The following is a 17,001-nucleotide window of genomic DNA, read 5'->3' on the forward strand; positions in this document are numbered from 1 at the left end:
CCACTTTCCTTCCTGCTTTTTTGACCTAGATAATAAAGCAAAGCAAGTACAGGAATGCAAGCAAAGATAACACAATATAAAAAACTTTTTGCAGGCCGATGACAATTAAGATGCCTGTAGAAAGGCATTTAAGAAAATCACTATTCTGTTCTGATGTAATTGTCAGACTGCATCAGTCAGGGTTACCAGTTCTTGCTGCATTAAGTTCTTGGTCCCTGTGTTTTAAGTTGTTTTCCTAGGCCAGAGGAAGAGGATGGACTGAAATATTTCCTGACCATTTTTTGCATATGAATATCTGCATTGGTGAAAAAACTAAGAATATTTTAGCTGTTGAACTGTTTGTGTTTTCGGTTCGCAAGGCACATGGAGTGTTCTGGGCAGAGGTGAAGCAACTGTGGTTTGAGGTCATGTGTGGGTCTGTGACTTGGAGCTGCTGGGGTTAATCATTCTTTGGGTTTGTTTTCTGCAATAACCAACCCTTTCATGCAGTAGAGAGTACAATTACCAAAGAGTGACCAGCCGTTGCTTCCAAGCAGGTTTATTTTTTCACTGTAATCATAAAACGTGTACTCTTACTTCCTTCTAGCTTAAAACTAGAGACCGATATATTAATAGCCTGAAGAAGAAATGCCAGAAGGAGTCTGAGCAAAACAAAGAAAAACAAAGACGGATTGAAACCTTAGAAAAATACCTATCTGACCTACCAACACTGGATGATATAGAAAGGCAGACCAAACAGGTAAAGTAAAGGGAGTTTGTTTACACTTTAACAATACAAGTAAGCTCCCCAATAGCTGTTGTCAAATCTTTTACTGTTTCAACATACTTTTTTTTTTCCCATCTGTTTAGGAAGATGAGTATTTCCGTGTTTTAGAAAGTACTGTTGCTATTAGGGATTCCCATACTCAGTAAGTGAGATGGGTCTAAGATTATACAGAAGGTAACTGCAAGGCTGTGGCCTGCCACAAGGCCTTCTGCTAACGTGACATTGTGTCTGACTAATGTAACTTGTGTTAGCTGCAAATTCTAGAAGAGAAGAACAAGCAACTTCAAGAAACTATGACTGAGTTAGATAAGAAGCTCGGAGAGGCCCAATCGCAATGCAGAGAGAGAGAATTGCAGCTGGTGTGTCAGAAGAAAAAAGAAAAAGATCTGGTCACAACAGTACAGAGGTATGAACAGCTGCTTGGGCTGTGTCCTGAAATGGGTGTCTTTTGCCACCTGATGTCAAGACCTAATGCTATTTGAACTCTTAAATCATTAGCATTGTAATAGATTTTCATGGCATAAATATATTGCTATGCAGAGTGACAAAGTAATGCAATAGAAAATCCAACAAGATTTTGTTTTGTATCAAGTTACAAGTAATACCACAGGGAAGAGTCTGCCTAGGACATTCTTCACTATCTTTCTTTAAAGATGTGGGACACCACTGCAATGGCATCATAGCCTGCTACTGAGTAGAGGGTAGAATAAAAATGTGCAGGAAAGGGGCATTGTATAGAAGCTGCCAGCGCTCCTATTTGATAACTAATCCTGTCACAAGCTGTGGAAAAGCTCCCTGCATATTGGCTGATGGTTATATTAGGAAAGGGTCAAAGATTTAAATAAATTGTAGCTGTTTCTTACCTTTTCCCTGAGAGCGGGGGGTATTTACAGGGAGATTTAGCTCTAGTTAATCTGTTGTCATTGTACTTGCATAACTATGAAAAAACAAATTGGACAGATATCCATGAGAAGGTTCCAGATGAGACTTGGAGGCATTGTTACTATGGTACCTTAGATTAGGGGATCTACTTAAACAGGGGAAGGGGGAAGCAGGGGGGAATCACTTTTAATAATTTATGTGGATGTTACTACAGTTCACTGTCCCTCCATTGCGTAAAGGTGCATGCCACAGGAGTCTGAAAGTGTTTCCATGACGAAAGGCAAGCTGGTTGGGACACCTTGCCAGACAAATTGTTGACGCATTGTTTCCATCTTAGCAATGAAAGCCTTTTTTTCTTCATGCGCTCATAATCTAGAGGCAGATCATTTGTCTTTTCTGAAAGCCTACAAATAGTTGAGGTGGCCTCTGGTTTCTAAATCAGACAGCAAGGCTAACACTGATAAAATGTATTTCCTTTCTGAGAGAAGGTGAGCAGGCAAAGGCTCTAGCTACACCTAGGAGCTTGAGTTGAGCTACAGAGGGTCTGAAGGTCATGCCCTTGTGTGGGAGCAGCTGGCAGGAGCGGCTTTGTGCTCACCCTTGTAAGTCACAGAGGGTGTGAAGGATAGGCCACCAGTACTGGCTGCAGCCTCCAGTTTGACTGTACTTTGAGTTATATGTACCCTAGTGAGAGAGTCTGATTTTAAAGCTCCTGTAATTTTGAGATGTTTGAAGACTCCTGATCTATGCTGGTGCTGGCTTTGCCTCCCACAGTAGCACAGAGCAGCACTGAACACCACAAAGCTTTTCTTTGCTCCTCTCTGCCCCTTCCCCCTACACTGTACTGCTGGAGCTGTGCCTTTTTGGGAGATGCAGCACAGAATGTGGCCCATAAATCCATTCCTGCGTGAATCTGTTCTTGTCAGTGCCACGGTAGCTACAGTAGTTTGGATTTTTGGACTATTCATCCACTGTCAGTTTGCTCATTCATAAGGCTGGATTCTGCTAGGTGTGGTTTTACAGTTCTGGTTGGAAGATGGTGCAGCTTTCTAATTTTTCACTAGAACACACAGCCTTTCTGTTTCTGTCAGCACACTTAATTCTTCTTTCATGTTGAATGGCAGTTTACAACAGAAAGTTGAAAAATGCCTGGAAGATGGTATTCGCCTTCCCATGTTGGACACAAAACAGCTTCAGAGTGAGAATGAATGTCTCAAAGAGAAGAATGAGAAAGCCAGTAAGGTTAGTCTGCAAATGATCTGTTGGTAGCATCTTCAACCTTGAGTCCTGCATTGCTTACATCTAAAGTAAAATAAAGAATCTCACTAAAGAATTACACATTTGTTGCTAATTCAGATTTTTCAATACCTGTCCGTTTCTGTTCAGTACATTTATTTTGCATAAATTTCCTGTTTTATCAGAGTTAAACTCTCTGTCTTGTCTTTTATGTTTTCAAAGATTCCATTTAGAATCTGTGATGACACAGATGTAAGCTGATTTTTAAAAAAGGATCTGAAGAGATTCAAGCATTTTAAATTACTCAATTTTATATTCTAGGTCATAGACAATCAACAAAATCAGATTGCTGGACTGATTTTAGACGTACAGGTAAGGAAGAGTTGTATGTTCTGTTATTTACTCCATACACTTCTGGTTCGTAAAGGTAACATTACTGAAGTTGAATTTTGTCCTTTTGTCTTCCCGTATTGGAGGCTATGATAGAAATGCCAAGAACTTATATCCTGCAGCTGACCTGTCATTATGGATGTTTGTATGGTTTAGCAGTTGGCTGGTGCTCATCATAAAGTGGAAATCTGTTGCCATCTGGCATCATTATTGTGCTGGTCTAGTGGATTTCCTATCAGAACTACCTGTTCCAAGTGTGAGCTCTGCCTCTGTAACGGTAAAGCCTCCCATCCAACTTTGGGGTTCAGATGATCAGAGTACAGAAAGTGATACAGATGAGGAGTTTCATGCTCAGATCCTTAGTAGTGACAGGTGCCTTTCTAAACCATAGCATTTTGCACCGCTTAAGCAGGTGGTTGTTCAGCTGGTTTCTGACACATCACTTACTCAGATATCTTAACTCTCTCGGCAGGTCTTGGGCATTTAGCTTGAGGCCAAGGCTTTTTCAAGAAAGCAGATGTTGTCAGCTAGGCGTCAGTTGCAGCTCATGAGATTAACACACAGGCTCCTGAGACTTGAAAGTTACTTAGTGACCAGTGTTTGTTGTGGAGAAAACATTACACAGGTTACAGGGAAGAAGGTGTGACCTGCTTTAGAAAAAGATGAGAATTTAAAAAAACAAACGTCTGTTTTCACCAAATAATGAAGCCAAATTCAATAAATTCCAGTTTCTGCATTCTTCTTCTAGATTGGCATTTGTCTCCACATTTTTTGCTTCCTTGTCCTCCAGAAAGACTGAAGTTACAGGGTTGTTCCTTGAGAGTGAGGAGGGTGCTCGTGCTGTAACTCTGTGTATGTTAGGTTTGGAAGAGCAACAGAATGGTAGTAAATAATTGGCTGAATGCCTGCGTCTTCCGAAGTGAAAGGGAGCACTCTATGGAGCTAGAATCCAAATAGTGAAGAGATGCAAAACTGTTTGCATAAACCTTGCTAAGAGAATGTGCTTTCTTATTTCTCCTTTGCACCGTAGAGCCAAGTTTGCTTATTTGCTCTTGAAAGTAAGTTGCCCTCCACCGTTAAAATGCTTCCTTTCTCTACCATGCAGGTAAATAGCAGACCTGATTCCTGTCAACAACCATATTTTTTCTTGATTAAATTACAGTGTATTAAATACATCAGTAGAGGAATTTAAGTTGCAACGTAACATACATCTGTTAAATGAAAACCAAAATCATTTAAACTTTTCTAGGTTTGAAGAAGACAAAATTCTTCAAATTGAAATGGTTTTATGGAGCAGTCTGTTATATATGCAAAAATGGTGACACCACAGGCAAATGTTGTTTCGGGTATTTAGTAATGAAAAACAAAAAAGTTCAAATTGAACTCCATAACCTTTCTGAGGGTCTCTGTCCCTCAGTTTAGTTAAGATTATTTACATACATACTACATTGATGTTGTGCTTATAAGAAATAGACAGAACTTACCTAAATGTATCATCACCAACCTAAATCTTTTCATATTTCCTAAACTTCCTGATCTTTTTCTCACCATCACCTTTATCTTGAGACTTTGTGCACATTTATACAGATGGCTGTTTTGTGTGCTTAGTCTGAAGTGACTTTAGGGAGCTGAGACTGGGATCGGCTGAGTAGTTGTGACAGTAAGTGAACAGAGTAGTGTTCTGTTCTCCAGGGCTTTCTCTTACTTTTCCTCTTTCGAGGTATTATATATAAGGACAGAAAGTCAGATTCGAAAATGGTATTAGCTCTCCAATTACTTGCAGACTACAGAAGCTTCTTTGTATCCTTGATCACCCTGACCTTCAACATTTGTTCCTTGGGAAACACTGAAAAACAGTTCATTAGAAATGGAAATCCCTTATCAGCAGTGAGATATAATTTATCTTCAATGCAGAAAATCTCATTTTAGTCCCTGTCTTCTGCCACGTTATAAACTTATGCTTGAGAATTTATTTCAGTTCATTGTTTTTAACTTGCAAGCTGAAAACAAATTCTGTTTCAGACAGCAGTGTATGAAGCAGCACTAGTTTCTATTTGCTCATTATTGTGGTGGAATGATTTAGATCGTCCTTGTATGGTTTTGCTTGGTTGGTTTATTCCGAATATGAGGGATTAAAAGTCTGGTTGGTCTTGATGAGATGTCATGCTGCATATATAGTACATCTTCAGAAAGAGGAAAATCATAGATGGGAATGGTATTTCAAAAAAATCTGTATTTACGTGATTAATTTAGATATCACAAAATTAACATTTTTTTGGTACAAAAAAAGACAGTAGAAGTTAAGTTAGATTGTGCAATGCTTGTGTTACCCATAGTACGTCTCTCAATCTTGTCAGTCACAATAAACACAAACTGTGCCAGGCTGGGAGTAATGCCACCAAATTGTAACTTTGGAAAGCATATGGAAAAATTAAGGGTAAAGTACGGAGGACTCGTATCACTGTGAGCAACTGGGAAATCATAGCTCAGCCAAGCTGGTAAGCACACATGCTTTTTCTGAGCTTTAAGATTAGGGTAGCAGGCAATGATAGATGTTAGGCGTATCTTTTAGAAATACTGATTTTCATTTCTAGTAGGTCCTGTTAAATGGTGCAAATCATGAATCGAACACATGCACATCATTTGAATATTCTAGAAGTTGCATTTGGAGTAAATGTAAATCTAATGGGAGGTGTAGTTCTGAAAATGCACTGCAGAAGGGAGTATTTCTGAACCTGTGTTCCCCACCCTCAGGAAGGTTGCACTGTCAAACCTTTAATGTCTGCCATTGACGTGGGATATGAAATTAATACTAGTACTAATGTATGTGTGGTAACTGGGGCTGTGGCTGTCCCTGAGCTTGCTCATCATAGAAGACTACTAAGATTTGGAGATACTTGGGAGCTGGGAGGGTTTTTTGGGTACCTACATCGCCCTGTTCTCCTCCTCCTTCCTAAGCATCTTCTGTTTGGCTGCTGCCACAGACAGAGCTAGAGGGACCTTCAGTATAACCCAGTATGTCCATTTTCCTCAGTAGATGCTGTTTTTAAGAAACAAGAGTAAAACTGTTCAACACTACTGCAGGTTCTGCTCCTCTGCAAGCATGCCAAAGGAAATGCCTGAAGCAGGGCCATTTCCTGCCCTCTCCTGGCCCAGGGTGTTTCCTTTTACATGAGGCAGGGCCCTCTTTCTTCCTCCCTTTCCTCCCACTGGAGTGTGAAGCTGTGCTTTCTCACATGGCTTATCTTCAGGATGCGAGTTATTTCAGCACTTCCTTTTGAGGGGCACGATATGGGTGAACTGAGAAACGAGTCAAGTGTTTGAAAATGGTTTTAAAAACAAGTAGTCGTTTCTGGGTTCTGTCTGCTGATTCTTATTACTTAATGAAAGTCTGGGGTTTTTTAGTCCATATTAAGTGTGTAAATTTTAGCACCGTTGTTTTCCAGGTTTGCAAAGGGTATGACAAAGTACTGACTTTTCTCACCGTTTGTGCAGCATTGAGCTGAATGTGTTGGGAAATTTTGTCAAGGCTGCACACCTCCAGTGAGTGGCCAGGCCATTAAAAACTCTGCTCAGTCTCAGCCCTGCCTTGCTTCTCGTTACTCCCTGCCTTCTCGTCAGCACTAAAAATTCTTATACCTGGTAAATCAATTAAATGGCTTCTCGTCCACTCTGTAGGTGATGTACATGGTAAATAGTAGGTCTCCTATGTGCTACAATTCCAAAGTACTGGTACCCTGAAAGTTCTACTCTTCGTACATCTTAGGAGCAGCTCTTACAAGAGTAAATTTGGCTTCTTTTCCAAACCTAAATTGTTTTCCTAAGACCTCCAGACCAACATACCTTGACACAATTTACTGTGGTTCTGTTAAGTGGGGAGCTTGGGTTTTTTTGTGTCTTTGGTTAAGGCTGCAGAGTCATAGTGCAGCAATTTAAACGTATCTTTTACTAAAGAGAGACTTATGATCTTCCTATAGCATTTCATTTAAGCTACCATATAGAATTCTCTGTGAGGGAGTTCTCTCCTTTGGAAGAAAAAATCTTTAGGACTGTTCCTGCAGACAGCCAAATAAAAACATTCTTCTTGGGGACAGTGTCATTCCATAAATTGAGAGCCATTGGTGTGTGAAATGCTGCTTCTGCCCATCATGGTCTGTTCCCACTTTGTGAAAGGTTATAGTCAAAACTCTGCCAAGACATGCACTGTTGTTACCAGTGCTCCAGCTGTATTTTGAGCATGGTGGGATCGGATTTGCATCTTATAATTGAAATTGGGTAACAGGTTTTATGTATCAACATGCTGAGCTAGGGATGGAGAGGACACTTGATATGCACTGTGCTAGCACAGCATTGGATTTGTGAATAATACCATTAATGACAAAACAGGATTATTTTTTTCTTCATGAAAGCATCAGGGGTTTATGTAATCACTATTTGTTGTTATTAGTATTCAGATATCGCGGTTTGAATATTCCTCTTTCTGAATTCTGCCAGATGACCTTGAAAGACACATCTACAGATCTAAACACCAAATAGTGGAATAAATATGAGTGCTTTTAACAAAAAGACAGGCTGAATTAACCCCAAAAAATCTACTTTGGAATTATTTCATGATTTCTCAGTTTCAATTCTGTCAATGAAGACTGAGGAATTGACAGCAGTTGGTTCCACATTCCAGCAGTTGTTTGTTTGTTGCTGGTTGTGACTGATCTGGAAGTCAGTCATGGAAAGCTCCAATATTTAAGTACAACAGCATCCTAGGAATTTTTTGTTTACGTTACTGAAAAGAGTAATTAATGTATCTGTTAAAAATGGTGCTATAAACTACAAATAAGGGTTTTTTCGTTTGGGGTTTTTTCCTGCAGTAGTTGTTTTTTTTCAGTAGAGTTGTATAGACAGTCTGTTTTACCTTGTGTGTGAATGGTTTTTAAGAGGTTGCTGCTATGTATCGATTACCAAAGGCTTTCTTCTCAGCTGTATAGAAGTGTGATGAATTCTGTGTTACAAAAGGTTGTAGGAAGTCCTGCCATAGTCTTTGTGGAAAGTAGAGGCCAAAAAATTCTTCAGTTACAACTTGGAATTGCACAAATGAAGCTTAGTTGTCATTAATCTGCTGCTATTTCAAGTGGAATTGTTTGGTTAAACAATATTGCATGGTTATTTTAGGCTTCATGCATTCCGTATATGAGTAAGGTTTTGCATACATACAGTCTTCTTGCTTCTGAACAGGTACTGCTTATTCAAAGGGTTCACTGATAACTTAGAATAGTTGTGTTAGTGTACAGAGAGTTGTTGGGGCCCAGCTGAATATTACCAGGTGGAACATGGTAGAAAACAAAAAATGAAGAATTAATACAAAAGCAGTAAATAACTGAAACGTAGAAATCTACAGAGGATACTTTTTTTTTTTTTTTTGGTCAGTGCTAATATAAAGTGTGAAAATTTAAAATCATTACCTGTGTTTTCCTTCACTTTAGTCTATGCAAGAGAAGCTTGTGCAAGAAAAGCTGATAGTTCAGAAGATGACAAGTGAGCTTGAAGAAAAAGAAAAGAATATAGAGCAGTTAAATAAAACTGTCACTGAAGTAAGTACAAACTCCACTAACCTAATAACACGATCTGGGAAGAAGCTTATAGAATGATTATAAGGTCCCCTGCTAGGGCTTTATGCGCTATATTACATACTTGACTGTGCTGGCTGCTGTGCAGACATACCATCCCTACCTCAAGAAGTGAGAACTTCAAGGGTAAAGGCCACAAAGCTGTGGTAGCATGAAACAGAAAGCTTTTACATGGCTATCTGCTATTCTTTGGAGGGGTACCGAAATATTTATGGTATGTATGGAAATGAATTATTTTTAATTATATTGTTTGTGGTTTGAAACAGGAAATTTTCTGCTACAGTGCACACTTCAGACTAACTTTCCCCTTTTTTCCCATTTACTTTTCACAAAGAACCAAAGACTGATGGAAGAGAATGCCTGCCTGAAGGAGCAGATGCGGCAGGTGGAGCAGTCCAGGCAGCCAGTATCTGAGAAGATGCCTATAGCAGACCAGTTATTCAAGGAAATGTCCCATTGCTTGTTTGACTTGAAAGCACTGTGCAGTATTCTTACTCAGAGAGCTCAGGGCAAGGAACCTAACCTTTCCTTACTGCTGGGAATCAGATGTAAGTAATGTTGTCATTCCAGTGCTTATTAATGTTTTGACATAGGGGTGTAACGGTTTAGTTAAGTGGTGCTAGAACTTGCCAGCTGGACAGGCCAGTGTCCCCGCTTGCTGTGCAACTGAAGCAGTTGTTTGTGAACTCTACTCCTGGAGCTCTCTGGAAAAGTTGGGCTTTTAGTGCGCCTGGGCCACTAAATGCATATGACTACAACAGGTCCTTGTCATATGGACTGAATCACAGGTTTGTTCACCCCACTAGAAAAGAAAGGTGTGTAGCCGGGTGTCTGTCCCTCCTGAGGGATGCTGCAGTCTACTTTTCTGGCAAACCTGTTCCACCGTATGAACTCATTTCAAGAGAGGTGAGGCATAAGCAGGCCTGGTGTGGCTACATGATGTGGTTTTGTTTCAAAGCCCTAGGGTCAAGTGGTAGGAATACGCATGCACTGTTTGAACATGTACCTGTCTGGGTTGGGGGTGTCTGTCTATTAGATAAGCCTAGTGCCAGTCAGCTTCACCTCCAGTACTGTTAATGGCACATCTAGTCTGCAGCGCTTACTAAGCTGTTAAAATTAACCAGGAAATGAGAAGCACACCCTAAAGCAAATCAGTTAAAGCTTTAGCATAGTGAGTTTGTGTTAGATCTTTTCTTTTAAAAAACTTAATAAACAGTTGCTTTTTTTTTTTTTTTTTTTACCTGACTGTATCATATTGTATTGTTTTCTGAACGTTAATTAGAATTAATCAGACTGGTTGCTGATCTGGACCATCAGCAAGGTAGAAAGGTAGAAGTATAGAGTCCTTTTCATCAGGAGCCACATAGATTCATCTGCACCGTAACCCCTTGATATACTGGAGAGCACAGCGTATGCCAGCCTCAAAGTCCATGAGACCGTCATCAGCCAGCAGGATGAATAGTGCAGCATATCTGTAGTGTTAGTGCTATCTCATCATCTTACATGGCCTCGTTTCCCCAGGCTTTCTATCCTCTTTTTCTGAGTGGCTACGGAAACCTCCAAAATTGCTAGGAAATGGCTATTCTACCCATCTGTTGAGATCCATCAGACTTTAGCAAGGCCAGGTCTTGGTGTAAACAGAAAAGCCTGTCTTTCAGAGAAGCACTGATGTGCTCTGAATTGATTTTAAGTTCACTTACAACACAGTTCAGTTACAACACAGTAAGTTGTTCACAGTACAGCATTTTGTTGGCTTGTCATCATACTAAAGCATGATTTGTCTCGCTGTAATTAAAGTGACCTACCCCTTATTTCAAAGGGGACTGACTAGTTGAAGTATTCACAGAACACAGTTGCTAGAGCTTTAACCTTGGTTGTTGTTTTCTGTAGCGCTGAGCTGTTCAGCTGAAGAGAATGAAAATTACCACAGCACAGAAACCCTTTCAAAGAAGCTGTTGGACGTTCGTCAGTTACGAAAGGATATTGATGAATTAAGGACTATAATGTCAGACCGTTATGCTCAGGACATGGGGGACAATTGCATTACTCAATGACAACATTTCATCTAGTAGCAAATGACTTACTAAATGCTGCTGTGTCACAGGTCTTTGCATTTCTATTAAGGAGCCATATCGGAAGACTGCAAATAGCACCACTCATGCATCTCTCTGAGACTGCATTTAATCTCGGGAGTCTGGGGGTGGGGGGAGAGCCATCGTTTAAAGAGTGGTACAAACTATAAGAAATCTTTTCTCCAAACTACTGAATGTAGGAACAAACTGTGAAGAATGATTCAATTGGATACTCTGTTCCTTCATTAGGGCTCATTTTATTACTTCACCTCGTTTCTGGAATCAGAGCATCAAAACAGCCGTGCTGCTACTACTCTTCAGTCCCTTCCTTCATCAGAGGTTTGTATGGCATTATCTGTGCTCTGAAATGAGAGCAGAGCGTCAAAGGACCTGTACTGTTTGTGGTCAAGCCAGAGGCTTCTGCAGCTGCACTTCACTCTGGAAATTGCAATGGGAACAATCTTGGAGCACTACAAAAAGCAGTGGCTCTTCAAGTTGCCTAAATAATTTGATAGAGGAAGAATGTTGGTTTTAGTAATGGATGTCTATGTTGTTTGCCCAATAGCAGAAGAAACCCAAGTTTTAACTCTTTTATGCAAATGAAGTCCATAAAATATAGCACTATCAAATTGTTTTAAGCACTCTCACATTGCCGTAAGAAGTTTCAATAGTATGAAGTCTGTGACAAACCCAGAGAAGCTGGAAAGCATGAGACTGCAGCATAGTACGTGGCTGTCAGAGGCTGTATTTTGGTGTTTGTACCATACTTATTTTTCCCTTAGGTCATCTCCATTTTAAAATGTGGCTGGTCTCCATTCAGTCCATGAAGGCCTCTGATGAGGGTGTGAACCACTTCAACCAAAATGGTTACCATAGCTACAAAACGGGTGTTTGGCACTTGGCAAAATCAGGGCTCAGAACAGAATGTTTCCACTTAGAAGTATTAAGTACTCAGTTATCTGAGGACTGCAAAATTTTCCACGTTGTCTGGGAATTCTTGATCTTTCTGTTGATGTGGGAAGCGATTACATTTAAAAAAAAAATAAGGTTGTGTTCCATAGTTTATTCAGTGAGTTTCACTTGGCAGTGCTGTTTCAACCCCATGGGACGGATGACATTAATACTTCTGATTTCCTGGAACATCACTGCAAGTCAGTGCACAGTTATGCATGGTGTAAAACAGTAATTAACTGAAGGAAACAAAAACTTGCAAAGAGCAAAACCACTCTCAGATCACACTGTTAAAATATATGAGCATCAGTTACTTAAAGATCTCTTCCAATCTAAATGCTTCTATATATGGTAATAAAGTTTCAAAAGACTAAGGTGCAAGTCAGTCAACTGACCTGTAGTGTGGATAACAGCAGGGATCTCTTAAAAAGCTTAGCAGTTAGAACCAAGTAAATTCTAGGGTAACATTTTTATGGCAAAAGTGTTAGTGTCTTCAGTTTTCTGATTATATTTGTGTTAATAGAAAAAAAATGGTATAGCAAGGTAGACTGGTTACCAGTTTTAACTTGGTGATCTTTTGCTTTCTGTTCATTGTTACAGTTACCATTAATGTTGTTTTTATAATTTAGTGAACTATTTTTTTTTTAGCTATATGGACTTATTTATTTGACAGTTTTCTCTATCCTGAACCTACACATGGACTAATTTGTGAAAAATAGTGTTGCTATTTATATTATTGCTACATAGTGGTTTCAGATATGTTAATCTGATTGGTTCAGCTCCTGTGAGCACTGAAATAGTGTCTAGGTGAAATCTTGAGTGAAATTGCCTAGTGTCTCTACTTCACAGCAAAAAATGAGGCTATTTAATTTTAAATTTCTCATCTCTTTTTGTAGGTTTGGAAGTGTACTTTTATACTAGTGCAAAAGTGAAAGCAAGGATCTTTTCAGGAATGGGCTGGCAGTTTCCTGTACCTCTAACAGTATTGGCTTTTGTGACTAGGGCCTCAGCTCGTTCCTTTGGTGTGTAGTTCCTTGGGTTTGGCCCCGCAGTGAAATCTACAGTTTATGGCATCTGTCTTGTATCAGAATTCAACAATAGGATTTCAGATGATAAACTAGAAGTATTAGGGAGGGAGGAAACACCTACGTTGCATGTTATTAATTCCTTAGATGGAAATGTTGTACCTACAAAAAAAATTACCAAGTAACACATTTTTCTAAATTTGGTAGAAATAACAAGGAGTTTAATAGAGCAATTAGAGAGGAGCAAGAGATTTTTTGGGTCACTTTGAACTATTAAGCTGGTCATGTGGCTGGAGTGCCTCCACCGTCCCTCCTGTTAAATAGCGATACTGTATTGCAGAGTTGAGATCAGTAATTTATATTTGCAAAGCACTTCAGGAGCTTTTAAGCTCTTCAAGTGTTAGCTGAAAGGCCCTCAGGAAGGTCGTCCCATTTTACTTGTAGTACTTTGATTACCATGTGGTAATCTTGCGCTGTAATATTTTTATTACAGAACCTGTAATATTTATGTTGACTTTAAAGCACTTGATTTTAAAAAAACAACAACTGAGTTTATCTGCCTCAGTCAAATTAAAGTAGGGAGGTAGATGATGGATGTATGAGCCAAAGATGCGGACTACCAGTTGACTATCTACAGTGATACAGTATTTTGCTTTGATTTCTTAAAATTTGGCCTGTTGTAGTAATAGCAATTAACATATTTGCATCAGTTTCTGGATGCCTCTAAATGGAATAAGCTTTGTCTAAGATATGCATGACTGTTTAATTGGTTAAAATGTAGTGTGTGTGGTCTCATTCAGCATATTTAATACAGAGTTGATTAATGAATGTTAACATTGGAATTGCTTAGATTCAGTCATGACAACTTTTTGCTGTAGCTATTAGACAATCTCAAGGGCTGAAAAACAACGCTAATGAATGGGGACTCTACCGTTCTGGCTGTCAGCAAATTTGTACCGCAACTTTTTGTATAGTTTCAGATTGAATTTATACAGTCCTTCAGAAAATATTTACAGTAACTACTGTATTCAAGAATGTATTTTGAAAAAGACTTGGAAAGTAACTGTCTTCAGACAAGCTATAGATGATGCTATGTGTTTACTATATAGAAATAACACAGCTCACTTGTGTAAATGTGATTTAGGTTGCTAGCCTCCACTGTGCAGCTTCGTAGTGTGATGGTTGTGTGAAATTGTGGAGATTGCTGTAACCACCCACTCGGGCTCCAGCAATTGAAACTGCTGGTGACCCTGAGGTCATTACAGGAGCTGAAATGTCTTCCTTTTAACTTCAAAAGGTTTCCTTCCTTCCTTTGCCCTCACTGCCCGCCTCTTGTGTCAGACGTTTTTTTGGATGTTTTTCTTTCAGGGTAAGAGCACAAGGAAAAGAACCCTTACTCTGCAACCTGCTGCCCTAGCATGGGCAGCAACAGCACACTGCATGGGCATAATTTGCTCCAATTTCCCTTGTCCTCGTCAATGATGTTACACAGGTGGAGTTGGAGGTATAATTGGGCTCTTTTCATTGATGTGACTAGTTCTGTCATGAGCAGGGAAAAGATCTTCTGAATAATCTGCATTCTTAGACTGCAGACAAATCAATGGTGGTTATCTAAAGGAATGTTTTATTCTGGTAGCTCATTAGCAATATTAATTCCACAGCTGCATACCTTTGTGCCTTTTTTGCCTGACCTAAGTGTATATTCCCCTGTAAGTTGTTAGGATGCTGATGACTGCACCTTGTTTTCTTCTTACCTGCTGATATTTTGTTAATAAGCTTTTGTAGTAAGGACTCTTGCATGTCATCTAGAAACAGAATTACTTAAACTAGGTACTAGGTGCACACTTGGAATGTTAGGCTGGTCATAGTATGCAGCTTTTTTCCATATGAAGCGTGAGCTGGAATCTCATCACAATGTGTATATTAATTACAGTATATCATTAGTTCAGTGGGGAGGAGTGTCTGGAGCTATCTTTTAAAAGCACAGCTGACATATGTACTGGATCAGTCCCTGAAGACTGGTAGTTTTGTAAATTGGGTTCAATTTTTGAACCGCTCAGAATACCTCATATGTAAATAGAGTTGTCATGACTTAATCACAATGTGTTTGTTCATTGTAAAAAGTAAAAGAGCCACTGGCTGGCTCAGCTTTAGGCTTGTTGTTCTTGCCTCTTTTTGTAATTTTTTTTAAAGTAGGGTTTACAGCTAGAATTTTGAATGCCAAAGTTCTATTTATTAAATAATAATAAAAGTTTTCATTGTTAATGACTGGTATTTTTCCACTGGAATTTCTTTGTTGATGTTTGGGATTTGTATCCACAGAGCAAAAATAAATTTTGTTACAAAAGTGATTTCTTCATGGTTCTTGTTTGTCCAATATCTGGCACGTGACATAAGTGACCGAAGCTGGACTAGGGGCAGGAGACAAAGGAGTAGTGAAAGATCTTCCCAATACCCACCCCAGTTTCCCTTCAGTGCTCCTGTAGTTCTGCCTGAATACCAGCTGACTTAGCTCTCTTCCTGGCATCGATTTTTTTTTTTTTAAGAGAACAGACCCTTAGTAGCAAAAATACTATTTCAGTACAGTGAAAGGGGTTTAGAGCAGAGTTGCTTGCAAAGTCCCTGATGCTTTTTTAAGCAGGTGTTCCTGTTAGCCGTCTTGGATACTGATGGGAGATATCACAGGTAGGACTTTTTCAAAGAGTAAGTTGGCATAAAATAGTAGGCGGTAGTGTTACGATAGCTAGTTTCGAAGTTGCTGAAAGGTTCATCAGCTGTGCAACATGTGGTTGCCCCGAAGCCAGTCACACAGGGCAAAAAAGAAAATGGGATGGTGAAACAATACCAGCGGTGAGTCTGGTACCAAGAAGAAAACTGGTGATCAGAAAGGACATGTGGTTTTAGTTGTTATTTTTCAGTTAGAAAATGGATGGCTGGTCAGACTGAGCAGTAGTTAAGGCAGTCAGAAATTGCAGCTGCATGAAATACTGCAGGTCAGTCCAGACCAATTCAACCAAGCGATGTTGTCTTCCCTTCCGTGTCAAGTTAGTGCGGTCTGAGGAAAAGTCAAAGGTTAAGGATTTTACTCGGTGTGCTGAAGGAAGTGGAGTCTCCCAAAAATGTTTTCTTCTCTGACAGCTCCCTGTAAGAAATCGTAAAGCCTGTTTGGAGCACTGAACGCTGAATGAGCTTTGTGTTTAGAGTGGTGTTCCCCTCTTCCCTCTTTGTCTTGTGCAGAGCACAGAAGTTGACACTGCCGCCTCTTTTCAAAGACTCTGGGAAATTCAGTTTAATTAGCTAATGCATTATATATGGTAGAGGTCACTTGCTTTTCACCAGCCTTGTGACTGAACGTTGAATGATGGGCTTCTAACTCAATTAAAAAACATTCTGTGCCGTGTGTCGATGTATGTAAAGGGCTGCACAGATGCCAACTTTCCATAAGTTTTCTGAGAGTGACCTTTTGTGAACTGCTCCAAGTCAGGTTTAGGTTTCAAAGTATCATGATTAAAGCACTGCTAACAATAGTAGTGGTAGAAAATGTTCTGTTGCCTTTATGCCACAAACAAAATACAATTCCAAATGTGGATAAAAATGATGCACATAACGCTGCAGCATCTTGAATGAGGACAACTTGCAATAGCTAAATCTGCAGTAGATGGCCTACATTATGTAAATTAAGTAATTCTGCAGGATGTGCTAACAAGGCTGGGTTGTTTGTTTTGTAAATGAATGGGTTCAGTATACTTGGAGGTTTTCCAAGCGGTAAGGGAAAGCGTACACTATGAACAACGATATTTAATTACATTTTAGTATGTGCATATTTCTCTTCCTACTTTGAGTTACTCCCTCTTTAGGGGCAGCTGCTGCTTTTCCCCCTCCTTTTCCTGATGTCACAGGTCTGAATTTCATGGAAGTAAAGGCATGCTTCAAGTCATGGAGTTGAAGCCTGCTCAGCTTGTGGGGAACCTGATAGGTTCAGCTAATGCTTCAGGGCTCTTTCATGAGTGGTTTGGCAGCTCCCCAGAAGAATGCAGCCCCTAGGTATTAATAGACCA

General features: G+C 39.6%; 1 protein-coding gene across 5 annotated transcripts in view; it reads left to right on the forward strand.

Moving 5' to 3' along the window:
• CEP85L (centrosomal protein 85 like) overlaps positions 1-15,294 on the forward strand; it is a 152,738-nt gene extending 137,444 nt beyond the window's left edge. For all 5 annotated transcript variants that reach the window (XM_056342606.1, XM_056342604.1, XM_056342607.1 and 2 more), the window contains 7 exons: positions 587-739; positions 1,018-1,172; positions 2,773-2,890; positions 3,206-3,256; positions 8,752-8,859; positions 9,230-9,443; positions 10,786-15,294. In XM_056342606.1, coding sequence (XP_056198581.1) covers positions 587-739; positions 1,018-1,172; positions 2,773-2,890; positions 3,206-3,256; positions 8,752-8,859; positions 9,230-9,443; positions 10,786-10,949 — 963 coding nt within the window. In that variant the 3' untranslated portion in view covers positions 10,950-15,294. The remainder of the gene's footprint in view (positions 1-586; positions 740-1,017; positions 1,173-2,772; positions 2,891-3,205; positions 3,257-8,751; positions 8,860-9,229; positions 9,444-10,785) is intronic.
• The last annotated feature ends 1,707 nt before the right edge of the window (positions 15,295-17,001 follow it).

This window comes from Falco biarmicus, chromosome 6 (assembly GCF_023638135.1).
Source record: "Falco biarmicus isolate bFalBia1 chromosome 6, bFalBia1.pri, whole genome shotgun sequence".
In the NCBI taxonomy this organism is placed as follows: Eukaryota; Metazoa; Chordata; class Aves; order Falconiformes; family Falconidae; genus Falco; species Falco biarmicus.